The sequence below is a fragment of the Hypoxylon trugodes genome, assembly GCF_022578975.1.
Source record: "Hypoxylon trugodes strain CBS 135444 unplaced genomic scaffold F4822scaffold_2, whole genome shotgun sequence".
Lineage (NCBI taxonomy): Eukaryota > Fungi > Ascomycota > Sordariomycetes > Xylariales > Hypoxylaceae > Hypoxylon > Hypoxylon trugodes.
This window is the reverse complement of record NW_026250017.1, coordinates 1805761-1819478: the sequence shown is the minus strand read 5'-3', so window position 1 is coordinate 1819478 and position 13718 is coordinate 1805761. Positions and strand designations below refer to the sequence as shown.

Below are 13718 nucleotides of genomic sequence, written 5' to 3'. Positions count from 1 at the left end.
AAAATTTGTCTCTTGCATGAGGAGTCATGGTGCCGGCCAGGTATGTGTCTGACGATCTGGCCATTTAGAAATGCTATGGGGGGGGGGAATATGAGGGATTGTGGTGTGTCGAGGCATCGGAATTGGAAAGAGTGCACGCGCTGGTTGCCATGATGCTCAGATTTGGGTCCGGGGGGTAGAGATCGGGAACCCGTAAAATAAGATTTTTTTGGAGACCAAGAAGCCAGGGGGAATCTTCCGGGACCACTAGGGGCCATTGGGAACCACTAAGAAGCCTTATGTGCATTTGCGGATCCCCTATCCCTGGTTCGCATTGGTTGGTCTAGATAGGTCTGGCTGATACTTTGCCGTTCGGGAAGAGCGACCTCCCAACTCTCTCTCCAGCCCCCTAGACCCTACCTAAACTTACCTAAGTTACCCTTAGAGTTTAGGTGCCTATACATACCGAAGTTACTACCCTCATGTCTACATGTATTGAAGATATACATATACATGTACCTCCAGTATCTCCTTTGTACGTGTGATGTACCCATCTAACTAACATCAAAGCACAGCATACACGTAAATGCAATTGCAACTTATAAACACCCAAGTATTTACATCCTACCTTATGTAGGTAAACGGAGTAGTACTCGATTTCGAGTTCCTTCATCTCACACGTCATTCTCTAAATGCATCCAATCCCCCAAGTAAGAGACTAAAGCAGTTTGACATGTTAATTGAACCCTATAGATATTTTAGTGTAATCGACTACATTGTTAGCCGCATGAAGATCTACATATTTCTGCTATGTTCAAAGTAAAGCCCGTGCCCGCGGGTTGTACATATTAGTTCGACTTACCATCAATTACACGTGGAGAATGAAACCTACACGATAGTTACATCAACCTCAGAATGGTGATGCAAATGTTACCGTCGTATCTGTATGAGGAAAAAAAAAATTTCTAGACCTCTTCTTTGCTATAGGCATATCCGGCAGTCCACGGAAATTAGGACTTGTTCTGGCCCTCGGAGAAGCACAGCTGTCATCGGATATCTACCTCAGAGAACCATAGAGAGAAAAAAAAATGATATATGACAGACTGCCCTCCTTGCATACCTGGCACGCATATACTAATCTAGCATGCCGGATGTAACTAGTAATTGACATCATCTCTTTTCTATTCCCTCATTTCTTAAAGCAAATTCTCCAATCATCTTCAATAACTTTGTACAATTAATTTATATCAAACCCATATTAGGACCTGCTTATTGCTTCATAAAAACATCGAATTACTTTTCTATACATTTTCCGCGTATGCTTATATGTTGTGAGCATTATATCTTGTAGTAGATTAGTACTTTCCTCCCCCCTCGTCTACCCACTCTTCTCAGCTGTAGGACCTCGATCGATGTAAATAACTCCTATCACTTAAATCGTATGGTTCCGCTTGGTCATTAATAGCCGAAGGCGTGCATCGACAGGATGTTGTGTATATGGGAATCATTTTAAATAAGCATTTTTAGGCAATGAGCAAGGTATTTGTGCTACTAAAATTCTACGGCAACATGATGCCCGTTATTTGAAGTTTCACAAGCTCTGCATATTCAGGTACATCTTCTAGGTACTACTTAGGTACTTTTGATGATCATCGTTCACTCAGATCCGGTTTCAAGCAGCTTATACAATCTCATGACGGGCGATGACTCGATATGTGCTATGTCTTCCGCCATAAACATTCGTCCATGGATATTTCGAATGCCATGTGGCATTTCGATAACCCCCAGGAGAAGATTAGTTCCAATAACCGACAATGTGGTTTGTAAAAGCATGGCGGATAGATGCGTGATGACATGGCAGTTCGATTATTGCCTACTAAATATTTCTGGTTCTATACCGGTAATTTTGTCTCCTATGACTTCGCACCCACAACCTCTCCCAGGTTGTATTAGTCCGAAGAATAGCCTCACTAGGTGCATACACGTAGCATAGATCCCGCTAGATACCTGATATTGAATCGATAATCTCGATGTATACTCAATATTTCATTATACCAAGGTTTAAATGAACATTTTAATCCAACTTCTCGGTCCCATGTCTACTATACTTGCTACGAGGTCTATCACGCAGCCCATCTCTAAAATGCCAATCCATCCATGAATTTGCACCCTAGGATAACCCAACTCAGTGTTTAGTCTATTCACCTCTTCGAAAACTGGCTATTCGCGTATGTTGATACGATGTAGGATTGGGGGACAGTACAGATACAGCTAGCTCTTGCCCCAGTCGACCGTATGCAACCTGTAGCTTTATGCATGAGTTATATGCACGTTGGTTTACGATCTCGAGTCCAGTGTCGGGTTTTGCAATCGAGCCACATAAAGCCTAGTTTAGCTATTAGGAAAACTGTATGCACACCGCGGCAATGCAACGGATCCGTAACACAACACGAGAAACAACGGGAATTTAAACCCATTTTCCGCCAGGGGACCTGTTAACGATTCATGTCGTGAACTATATCATACATCTAAGAGGGATGTGTCACTTGTAAATGGATGGACTGCGTAAACGTTTAGCATTAGACGATAATATACACCATTAGCAAATACTGCCCAATCACGCACTGTCAGTTTTCGTTCGCGCGCAGCTTTTAGATCATTAGGCTGAAGTCTGTCGATAGGTCGTATCCGGGATATTGATGAGAGGAACAAGGGTTGGAAGGCCTCGAGTAGGATTGTCACAAGTACTGAGGTAATGCGGTCAAGATCTCGACTTCTGTGTATTTAAGCTCAGATCTTATAACGGCAGGACCCGCATTCTTGACTGGGTATCTGGTCCGGAAGAAGCAAATTTCTCAATACACTAGATATCCATGATGCCCTAGGAAGGAATGCCGTGGACTTTAGATCCTGGTGTACGGTGGGAAACGTAAGTTCAAGTTTGGGTGGCTTCTAGGTTGCTACCTCTGCGTTATCTGGCTTGAAGGTGCTTACTAATAAAAAAAATAGATATGCTCGTTATAATATTGGGGAGATCCTGGTTATTGGTGGCTGGAATGAGATATGCGCAACTTGATGGAGATCGAATTTGGGGCACCGGGAATCGAAAGCGATCTCATTTTCGTCGCGGATAACAACACCATTAGATGCCTCATCGGAAAGTTAGGATGTCAAGTTAGAACTTTCTAGATATTCCTTGGCCTACTGGACAAAGTAAAGGGCCTGGCTTGAGGGAAAGTGAATCATATTGTCTCAACTGACGAACAAGAAAATTTCCCGAATGTTTCTAACATGGTTGACCCTTGGTGAGACGGGACAATTGGAAGTATCGGCCGTAGGCTCTCTCAAAAGCCTCAAAAGTGCTCCGAGACTTAAGCGAGTTAGTGAGGCTTTCACCTACATTTAGCTTGTAAGTATGTAATTAATACACGTTATAGTCACTCGGAAGTCGGCCGTGCTATGATGTGTGTTAGGATGGTTGTTACTGCTGTTATCCCCAGTATACTGTGCGAGTGGGTCGAAATTCTTTTGGCCTTGCTAACCATCCTCTCAAGACGGTGGCATCTTGTGTCGTCTCGGAGATTAGGGTCGAATAGTAAAATAAAAAGAGTAAGATATCAAGTATTTGTGACGGTATGGTCGAGTTCAATTACAAATTGCCTACAATATCTTGCGGTGACGTGATCTATCGGATTGAGAAGCATAACGAAAGAAAGCATTGCATTAGCACACCATGGTGACGTCTGAGGTTACAATGCATTATGATATTGAGGCTGATACAGACGGTATTTCCGGTGGTTATTCAATGTGAGTATCGCGTTGATGATTCTGTTCGACATATTAGACGTAATTCATCGCGTTCACCGAGAGGTCTCCGATTTGTTATTCGGGCTGTGTATATGCCTTGGTATGGGGTATGGGTTACTGTAGTTTGGAGAAGGAAGAAGGAAAAAAATGGGATTCGCACGTTATTTCGGTTGGTTTCCACTATCGATTAACCCCCTATCCTACTTTAGGCCATAGCTTGTGGCGCAGCATAGTACCCTATATAGGTACGGTAGGTACGGTACTGTAGGTACTTAGGTAGATACCGAGGTAGGTATTGGCAGACATGTCACTTTGTTAGTGTACTATTATATAATTGGAGATTTTACTAGGAGTATAGGGGGATTTAGAGGAGGTCGGAGATTTGATGATAACAGATAAGTTGAAACCCTAGAGCAATAAAGAGGGAAACGTCAACTGAGGACTCCAATTGGCAGGGGGGTTACCACCTAAGTTATTGGACAAGACTGGCAACGCACGGGATCACAATGCAGCTCTCCTGCATCTTTAGGGCGCTTCCCGGGTCCCAGTTCCCGCCTTCCAAGGGTCGTAAAGGTTAAGGGTCAAGGGTGGAGGGGGGGAAGGGGGGTGTTTGTTAAGGGTTGCGCCTCCAACATTTCTGATGAGGCTGAATCAATCTGATTAAATCAGCTAATCAGCAAATCCTTGTTTTTCCAACGTCAATTCTTTCGTAAGCCCATAATCCATCTGAGAAGAAAAACAAACAAACAAACAATCAATCAATCAATTAATCAACATGGGCTTAACGATCTACGAACTCTTCCTGAATACGTCCTCGGCATAATCGCTACCTGCATTGCGCAGCACCTGTCAGGCTGCCATCGGGCCGCCTACATTGGCCGAACCTCTCATCATCCCAGTGATTGATTGATTGAGTGAATGAATGAGCGACTAACCAGCCAACCGACCTTGCGAAGAGAGACATACCATCCATCTGTCATTCGACCTTCTTATTCCGACCATTATAGGCCACATTAACTATTCTAATCGTCGCTTAACGTTTGGGTCTCACATGTACTGTCCACTCGCCACCAAGACACTGGAATCTCTCAATCTTCGGTGGAAATAATCCATTTCACCTCACTCATCACGCATAACTTTCTCACACGACCTAGTGAGACTGTTTCGACAACGTACTATTTTGAGCTCCTACGAGCCTATTCATTCAACCTCGCTGTGAGCTTCGGCTCACGCCAAATCCAGCATGGCGCCTATTGAATTCACCAAGCCCGGCCTGGAGGCGCGGGGAGCTGAGCTCTCCCCCGGTGGAATTGCGGGAACTGTCATCGGCTGTGTTATCGGAGGCAGCCTATTACTCATAGTTTTAGGCTTCCTTTACTTCCGATTCAAACGGAAGTCCAGGGAGGCCAAAGAAGCAGAGATAGTACCAACTGAGAAGGCTACCGCTGCCCAACGTAGGACCTTTTTCCCTCTCCCAGGCTTCCTGCCTAGGCATGCCCCTGTTTCGCACACAAGTCGCCCCCCTTCCACGAAGGATGACATCGATAGGAACGTCCCTGGCTTTAGTGACGGCTCGGAATTCCAGCCGCAGACTTCTGGTTACGAGGATGACTTGATAAGAGATCATGATATCTATTATGCCCATCAGAACTTTGGACAGCCACCTCTACCCCCAGGCATTGACTTCTCTTTACCTCCTCAGCCGACAGCCTTTTCGACTACCAACGAACCTGGAGCAAATCAGCCTTCGGACAATGCTTCCCCAGCACATGAAGCCGCCAATTCTAGTTATTATGATACCAGGATCTCGATGGATTCGGATCCTGAACAAGCACCGATACCTCCATCTAGGCAGATGACCGAGCTTTATGAAGCCCAGCTTAGAGATTCACGAGAACACCGAAGAAGGAGTGGCTCCCTGACTAGTCGAATTTGGAGCAGCATTAAGAGGAAGCGGTCTACACACTCTTCGGCTCAAGGTGCTAGCAGTCCTCAGTATTCGACTTCACAACAGTATTTCCCTGCCTCGCCAGTTGAGAGTCCTGCGAGTATCAAGCCAGTATCGGGCTTTGAAAGCAAGGGAGAAATTACTACGCAAGAAAAACACACCGCAGATCGCTATTTTGAAGAACCTGGCGAAATGTCCGAAGATGCGACTACATTAGGTACTGGGAACCGGCTGGAAAAGGATCAGCAGCAACACAAGAGACAAAAGCGAGGTGATTCGCGGTATGACGAATTTCCTCTCCGAACCAGTTCAACAATAATACGAGAAACCACGGAGAAAGACCCCGAGCTGCCTTCAGCTGTCTTAGTTGGTCCGGACTCCACTCACGGGTTACCTCACTCAGCTCAGCCACAATCCGAGACTCGGGTCCAAGAACGACTTATGAGCCCGGCCATCCCGGAGCCTATGGAGCTGGATGAGACTCTTGATGATGTACATAGACCTTCTGTCCTCCAGGGCTCTCACTCTCCTCCTCTTCAGCCAGAATCCTTCGTGTCGCCTATGTCCATCATGCAACCATCCAACCCCGTTGAGAAAGCTGCTTATACGCACTACCAAATGGAGAACTCATTGTCTCCCCCCACGTTCCCCACGTCGCCGCCGGCCATCATTACGGATGAGCCGTCGCAAGAACGCCTTGACGACCTCACTCAAGCCCACCAAGACGACTTTGATGCCGATAGTTTTCTCGACATACCTAGTGACGAGGATGAACCTCGCCTGTCCGGCGACTCGTACGATTACACTACAACGCCGGGACAAAGTTCTACAGATCCTTCTATGGGGAGGACACCGGATACCCGTATTACCGTCTCGCCGTCTCCATACCCAATACCTCATGAGCATGTCAAAACAGAACCGGAGTCGAGCTCGTCGCCGGAGGTCTCAAAACTGTCTCCACAATCGTCCGGTTATATATGCGAAGAATGTGGACGATATTTCGACCAGATTCACAAACTCAACCACCATAAGCGGTATCACGATCGCAAACACGAGTGTCCCTACCAAGGTTGTGACAAGAGGTTTGGTACGAAGACACATCTCGACCGTCACATCAACGACAAGCACGTCAAGTCGAAGGCCTACCATTGTATAGAGCCAACATGCCCTTACTTCAAGGGTGGTAAAGCGTTCCCAAGGAAAGATAATTGGAGGCGACATATGGTCAAGAAACATGGCGCCACCCCGAACGACTTGGAGGGAATGGACGAATCGGTTGGGTAGGTGTCGACGGATACGTCAGGTTCATAGATACCGGCTCGTTGTAGCATCGCCTCTACACCTATTATCTATCTAGATATATGGAGCGCGCAGTGCTATAAGCGATATCATAATACCATCATCGAGACTGGGATTAAGCTATTGTCGCTTCACGTTGATTCGTGAGTTGATGGGAAAGAAGTGCCTGTGCGATGCCCTCTCTTGCGGGTTATTTACGGTAGAATCGCCACGGTGATCCACGTCGTGTACCTCCATACAACTCTATTTATAAGCCGTCCATCAGGTCTCCTCGGTTTACGGGGTACGCTCATGAACCTGTGGGCATCATCGTCGCACCGAATAGGATGCGTTCGAGGTTTTCGACTTGCAAATGCAAACCTTCGTTATCATATACCAGCACCCTTTTCATTTTTATATTCGGTACACTCTTTTCGCACTTATACGAGGTTATATACTTGATAATAGCATTTTGGGCATACAGGAGCAAGCGAAGTCGGGACCTTCTTTGGGCTGGTTATTGTAATAAAGCAATGGCGCTAGGGATTTCTCTACAAAAAAAGAGACATGGACTTCTTCATTTGCGATACAAGCTTCATTCCCGCGAATCTAGCTATGATATCCAATGGTCAAATGGGTTGGATAGAAGTTCCCAAGCAATCTACAATACAAATCATTTCTGAGCTTGTTGGCAATGCCAACTATCAATTTCAAATCCGATAAATTCGAGTTCGTTCGTATCGTTCGTGGACCAAATCGTATGAGTTTCTCTTTCTTAAGTATCCCGACTAAACTTTTGTGTTTTCACAAATAAGTAGACAATTGTCAACGCCAAGCAACAGCTAAGCTTCAGTCAAGAGTACGCGCCCAGAGATGTGACGATACGTCCTAGCGATTGTGGGGTTTGAACAAGGGTCGATGGCGGCTCCAAACGGTCGTGATCCTTGCTGCGAAACACGGAGAAGCCCAAATATCCGCCAATTCGGTCTCAAGATTGCCAATTCTCTCACAAAGACGGTCTTAAATTCAATAGCCAGCATCCTAAGTAGGGTAGCCCGCTTCGCTAGCAATACCTATTATCGACGCTGATGCTTCATCGCAAATGACGCCGTAAAAGATATCGGTTTCGTCGTACTACTACCCCTTCTTGGCGTTTTTCCATATTTGCTTGGCATCGCGAATCGATGCTTCTATTCTACTGTACGGTAAGTGGTTTGGCTTGGCAATTCACATACGATCCTCATATAGACCATGATAGCTTGTTTGATCTTCGCGATCCTAGGAGGAAGCGACATAATGAATTGGGCTGAATGTTAATTCTCTTGAACTTCTCGAAGCGTTAATGAGCCTTTTCTATTCTGTTTCCTTCCTTATTTTCATTTCTCTTTCCTTCAGCTCTTGACGGGTATCATTTTTACTTACACTTCTCTTCTTCACCCGGGCCCGGATCTGCCCGCTTCATTCCCCTTTCTCTTCTACTTTCTCTTCTCGATAATATTTCTGTCCGTAGTACTTTTTACCTTCAAGTAATCAGGATGTTGACCGTCCGTTCGTTGTCCTTGTTCTTAGCCCTCGGCCTGCTCTCCGCTGTGGAAGCGGCTCCTCAGAGCAGAGGGAGGACCGGTAGGAAGAAGGGAGGTCAGATTAGCAAGGGCCAACAACAAGCTACAACCGCTTTTGCTCAGGCACAACAGATACCACAAGGCGTCTCAACCGCGACAGATGGAAGTACTATATTGGACACCAATGCTACAGTGAAGTATGCTTATCCGTTTTCCCATAAATAAACATGTCGTGTACTTGCGCAGAATTATATTTTATCAAAACTAACAATCACATCATAGTGGCCTCCCTCTACGCTTCAAAGTCTCCGCGCCCGCGGATCAATTCACAACGGACTCAGGCGTGGCAGGCGCTACACAAGCTGCCGGAGCGGCTGGTAACTTAGGTTTGAACGTGCTCTTGCACGGCGACGGCGGGCAGTCCTTCTTTGACTTCCCCAACCAAGCTGTACAAGACGGCCTAGCCGGCGTTGCCGTTCTCGCCCCAGATCCAAACCTCTTCTGGGGTGGCGGTTCCGGTCTCGACCGAACCGACGGTGTCGCACACTCGCAAGCCGTCGCCGACCTCATCGCCAACGTGCTACCCAGCATGGTAGCTTTCGACGCCAACAAGGTCAGTTTCACCGGTGTGTCCGGCGGTTCGCTTCTGCTCTCCGGCTTTTTCATGCCGGCACACATGGCCCAATTCGCGGGCGCCGCGGGCCAGGAGTCGCAAGTCCTACTCAACTGCGGCGGTCTCGAACCCCAAGTCGATGTCTCAGCGGACAACGCGGCAGCGCTCGCCGCCACGCGCGTCCATTTCCAAAGTACGCAGCAGGAGCTCTCGCTACTACAGCCCGCCATTCCCGCCGCGATCCAGGCGTACGAACAAATCGTGACGGGGCAAGGACTAGCCGCCGATGCGGTCGGCGCACTACAGACGGTGGACAACTCGCCCAACGGCGGTCACTGCGAGTTCGACGAGAAGGACTTCGTATCCGGTGTTCAACTCATGGCCGATTCGTTCTCGGCTGTCGTCCAGGGCGGCGATGGTGTCCTCGCCGGAACAAATGTAAATGTCCTAAATCCCGTTGTTGGGAACGAGGATTTGGTCTTCTCGGGCGCATCGTAGAAAAGGAGAGATGATGGAGAAAGGGCGATATAGGGATTTTGTATAAAAGTAAACTCTTATGCTAGACGAGAACAGAAAAAGGTCCAGCTGTAAGATATGGCTCCCGGTGTTCTTGTTATATGCCATTGTGTACATGTGCCCCCTGCTTTTTGTAATTGTGGAATTCGCTGCCTATCTTTTGGTACTTAGGTACTTAAATATCTGGGGCAGTCTTCATTAGATGTAATATAATTCGCTACCTAGGTAGCTACGTTAGATATGCTCTATCTGGACTTAATTAAACAAAAAAAAAAAAAAAATCGCAGTCATTTGTAGACATCTAACGTTGACGTTGAGTAACTACCTAGGTATGTACTACTATATTCGCTTCAACCATCCCCATCGAAGAACATCTTCCATAATAGAAGAAATTTTCCCAGGTCCCCCCTTTCCCTAGAAGATTTTCGCCAGAGATGTATACCTCACTCCTATTTCGTAAATCAAGAATTGCACAAGTGGTATCCGATACACCAGACGCCACATTAACCCGATATCCCGTTCGTGAATTCAGCGATGTCATCCCTAATTACCTGGATAGATAATATCACCAAATTTGCCCATAACGACGAATCATAATCATTCTTAATGAAAAACTACTCTTCTTCACTAACGTCGCTTTCCGCTTGGTCAGCCTCTGCTAGTTCGGCCATCAAGGCAGCTTCAAGCTCCGACTCGTCGTCCAGAACAGGCTCCTCGATTTCAACTGGCTGCTCCTGTTGGACATCTTCCATCTCGTCGTCTTCCTCCTCCTCGTCTTCGTCGGCTCGTGTTGGCTGTTGATTCACACTTGTCTCCTGCATCTGTCGGTTTATAGGGCTGGGGAGTTTAAAATGCTCAAAATTATCATCGTCGTCTTCCTCGCCGTCGGCATCCTCGTCCTCATGCATGATATCGGAGAATCGACGAATCTCTAAAAAGCCGGGAGAGAAATCCCGTGCAGGACCCGAAGACCCGCCTCCCGGGTTTTCGATTGTAAGGCCCAGATCGTCGTCAGAACTATCTTCGTCCTCGTCTGCGGACGCCTTTCCCGGCTTCTTGGTGGCTGTGGCTGTGGGTTTCGGCGGCGGTTTCTTCTCGGGCATGACCAAGGCTGGCTTATCTTCTTTGGCTTTCGAGGCGGGTTTTCGCGGTTTAGCGGTCGTTTTCTTCTCCTCACCGGCGACCTTGGCAGACTTCTTACCGCCGGTCGCAGGGCCGGCAGCCCTGGCGCTGCTGCTGATGCTATGGCTGTCGAGCTGGGGATACTCTTGCCGCAGGCTCTGGGCGTTGTCGTTGGTGGGTGTCTGCACTAGATTCATGTTGAACATCGAGTCCACTTTGTGCAGAACAAAGACCTCGCGTGTGGCGTCGAAGATCAGCACATACTGACTGTCTTCGACGCCGCGTGTACCTTTGTATTGATAGCGACCACCGTCGTCTTGAAATGATAGATCGTACGTAGATGGGGTTTTCTTGGAAGATGTAGACGCCTGTTTTATTCGTGCTTGAGCGGGCGCCGTGGGGTTTGACAAGGAAGGCTTGTGATTATCTACAGTTTGTTATTTCTTAGTAAACCGGGTATGGTATATATGATTAGCTGGGGGCGATGGGGACGATGGGGACGACTTACATCTCACGCCAGTAAAGATATCCTTTGGATCTTTGCCGAGTAGAGCATCGCTAAGCACGACTGGATATTTGCCGGCTTTGGTAGGATCGACTATCCCCGCCGCAAGGGACGTCATATTGGGTGGAAATTCTTGGAATTCTTGCGATGTCTATTCTTTCAAGTTCAACTGGTGGGGGTTAGATGTAATTGCGTCGAGGCGTGGGAGAAAGGCTAGGTATGCAGTGTAGTGATTTGAATATTTCCAAAGAGTCGGCGACGTTGTATCGCAAATATGTTATGTAGAATTGGTTGGTATTTTAAAGGTAATATTGTTAAATGGAATACCAAACGTGAAATGGTAGGTTGTAGGTTGAAGGATGTAGAGATTGGATTGCAGAATTGTATCATAGAATCAAAGGGAAGGTAAAGTACAAGCAGCAGAGTTGGCAGTAACAAGGCGGAAGGGCTGAACGCGTGCAAGGCGCTCTAGCAGTCTAGGCGGGCTACAGGTACCTACCTACCTAGGAGCATTGAACTTACTTGAACTTTACTGCGAAACGAAGGCTGCTGATCTCTTTTTTTACGTAAGACAATTGGCACTATTTTAGATATCTTAGTACCCGCACTATGCACCCTCCAGGGCTCTACCTAGGTGCTAAACTTAATAGGATAGCGTACCTGATCCCCAGGGCTATTTATGTACATTATAATTGTACCTACTTGTCACATCTTCTTTAATATTCCAACAGCAATAAAGAAAATATATAGAACAATGTTACAAACTGGAGCTTCTGGGCTCTGGGTTTTCATCTGGTCTGGTCTGGTCTCATTTGACATGCATCGATTTCACATGTTGTGTGGGAAAAGACCCCATTTCTCTTCTTCCGTCGATAGATTACCTACATATGTACCCAGGTAGGTATTCATTCATAACTACCAATTTTCTCAGCAGTTTGTCCGCCCCTGCTAGAAGAGTAAGTGCCTGTAAATACCTAGGTACTAATACCCAGTAAGTGACGGCCACTGAAGAATTTCTCGAATATGATTAGCCCATAACGACCAGACTCTATTCAAACTGAGTCTACCATTTCAGCATTGAATTCGATGCACGTGGGTCAAACTTCAATGTAAGATGACCGTAATCTTAAATAGTTGTTTCTACGAGGTAAATCGATCTTCCTCAGGTCCCTCGTGACAGGGTGTCAGGTTGGTGTAAAAGTGTAAACATAGATCACATACGTCCGTTCGACTTAATTAGATGGACTGGATTAAAAATGCCTTTAATTTCACTTCTTTCGCCTCTTCCCGGCTTTCTATCTACAATGCTAGAGTACACAAGGGAAAGAGAGTAGTAGCAGTGGAAGTAATTGTGGTTACTACTCGCGCGCTGTCTATAGTACGGAAAGGTCGCCGAATTTCTCCTAAAATGAGGTTAGATATGTACACCAAGTGACAGTACGCAATGTAGAGGTTGTTCCATACCTTGTATCCTGGAACGGACCATCGTCCCTTGGAAACCAGTTTGGACGTCTTCTCGTCGATAGAAGGTTCCGCCGAGGCAACTTCGTCCTATGCGAATACACATGTGAATTAGCATCAATCCCTCGCTTTTCTGATACATTCTCTTCTCCAGCGATAGTCACAATAACCATCGCATCAAGAACTATCACATAGACGCGTCAACATACCACAGTGAGCTCCTCGAATGGTCTGGCGGTCTCAATGTTCTTCAGGGTAGCCTCGAGGTCCTTCAGCTCGAGGTCGACCTTCTTCTTGGCGTCCTCGGCGTTCTTAACGGCCTCAACCTCGAAGGCCTCGATAGCCTTGAGCTGGCGGGCGACGTCATACTTGGCGGGTTGGAAAGCACTGAAGCGCTTCTCGATCTCATCGACAACGGCCTGGTTCTTCAAGACGGATCGGTAATGCGCGAAGTCGACTGTGGTGGGGAGTTCGGATAGAGCTTGGACCTTTCGGCGGGCATTCTCGTTTCGCTGCTTGAAGGCTTGAAGGCTGGCGACGGTCTGGCCGCGCAGGCCTAGAGAGGAAGTGACCTTGGTCCAGTCGAGCTTGAGGGCTGCGCTTCGCTAGAAGGAGAAAGAGAAAATTAGAAATTAGCTCATTGTCTAGTTCTATTCCTGGATGGTATCTTGTAGAATGTGCATCACTAATAGCTCAATTGACAAAGTGAGAGCCCAAGTTGTTCGCCTCAGCATCGATTAATGGGATGTGGTGCACTTACTGTGGCCATTTTTGCGATAGGTATGATGAAGGAAAGGTTGGAAGAAGAGTGGAGATTGGATTGTGATGCCAATTCAATTGTAGCCCTGGAGGTTGTTGCTAGCAACTCTCTCTTTCCCAGCCGAACAACTCCGGTCTTTTGCAGGAGCAATCCACTTAGGTTACAAC

At 46.9% G+C, this 13718-nt stretch overlaps 5 protein-coding genes across 5 annotated transcripts; 3 read left to right on the top strand and 2 right to left on the bottom strand.

Moving 5' to 3' along the window:
* Nucleotides 1-2866: 2866 nt before the first annotated feature.
* On the top strand, nt 2867-3906 carry F4822DRAFT_390319 (uncharacterized protein; the record flags this gene model as incomplete). Its single annotated transcript, XM_051457047.1, has 2 exons — nt 2867-2889; nt 2974-3906. A coding segment is annotated over exon 2 (220 nt), but the record flags the coding sequence as incomplete, so codon positions are not given.
* A 790-nt stretch (nt 3907-4696) lies between these two features.
* F4822DRAFT_122798 (uncharacterized protein) lies at nt 4697-7188 on the top strand. The gene has a single exon (XM_051452606.1). The coding sequence runs from the start codon at nt 5030-5032 to the stop codon at nt 7016-7018; it is 1989 nt and encodes a 662-aa protein (XP_051318045.1). The 5' UTR covers nt 4697-5029; the 3' UTR covers nt 7019-7188.
* Nucleotides 7189-8171: 983 nt separating this feature from the next.
* On the top strand, nt 8172-9892 carry F4822DRAFT_122830 (uncharacterized protein). The gene is made up of 2 exons (XM_051452607.1): nt 8172-8771; nt 8857-9892. The coding sequence occupies exons 1-2, from the start codon at nt 8548-8550 to the stop codon at nt 9683-9685; spliced, it is 1053 nt and encodes a 350-aa protein (XP_051318044.1). The 5' UTR covers nt 8172-8547; the 3' UTR covers nt 9686-9892.
* A 9-nt stretch (nt 9893-9901) lies between these two features.
* F4822DRAFT_390314 (RNA polymerase II transcription elongation factor-domain-containing protein) lies at nt 9902-11766 on the bottom strand. Its single transcript, XM_051457046.1, has 2 exons — nt 11334-11766; nt 9902-11252 (listed from the first exon to the last, which is right to left on the bottom strand). The coding sequence occupies exons 1-2, from the start codon at nt 11446-11448 to the stop codon at nt 10318-10320; spliced, it is 1050 nt and encodes a 349-aa protein (XP_051318043.1). The 5' UTR covers nt 11449-11766; the 3' UTR covers nt 9902-10317.
* Nucleotides 11767-12251: 485 nt separating this feature from the next.
* On the bottom strand, nt 12252-13711 carry F4822DRAFT_390312 (ATP synthase subunit D). The gene is made up of 4 exons (XM_051457045.1): nt 13552-13711; nt 13001-13396; nt 12795-12881; nt 12252-12733 (listed from the first exon to the last, which is right to left on the bottom strand). Exons 1-4 carry the CDS (start codon nt 13558-13560, stop codon nt 12704-12706), a joined length of 522 nt encoding a protein of 173 aa, XP_051318042.1. The 5' UTR covers nt 13561-13711; the 3' UTR covers nt 12252-12703.
* Between the last annotated feature and the right edge of the window lie 7 nt (nt 13712-13718).

Bases quoted from the DNA above. Each gene is read 5' to 3' on its own strand.
- F4822DRAFT_122830 (XM_051452607.1), top strand. From the start codon at position 8,548: ATGTTGACCGTCCGTTCGTTGTCCTTGTTCTTAGCCCTCGGCCTGCTC. The intron at 8,772-8,856 runs GTATGCTTATCC...ATCACATCATAG, and splicing joins GACACCAATGCTACAGTGAA to TGGCCTCCCTCTACGCTTCA.
- F4822DRAFT_390314 (XM_051457046.1), bottom strand. From the start codon at position 11,448: ATGACGTCCCTTGCGGCGGGGATAGTCGATCCTACCAAAGCCGGCAAA. The intron at 11,253-11,333 runs GTAAGTCGTCCC...AACAAACTGTAG, and splicing joins TATCTTTACTGGCGTGAGAT to ATAATCACAAGCCTTCCTTG.
- F4822DRAFT_122798 (XM_051452606.1), top strand. From the start codon at position 5,030: ATGGCGCCTATTGAATTCACCAAGCCCGGCCTGGAGGCGCGGGGAGCT.
- F4822DRAFT_390312 (XM_051457045.1), bottom strand. The intron at 12,882-13,000 runs GTATGTTGACGC...GTATTCGCATAG, and splicing joins CATTCGAGGAGCTCACTGTG to GACGAAGTTGCCTCGGCGGA. The intron at 12,734-12,794 runs GTATGGAACAAC...ACCTCATTTTAG, and splicing joins GGTCCGTTCCAGGATACAAG to GAGAAATTCGGCGACCTTTC.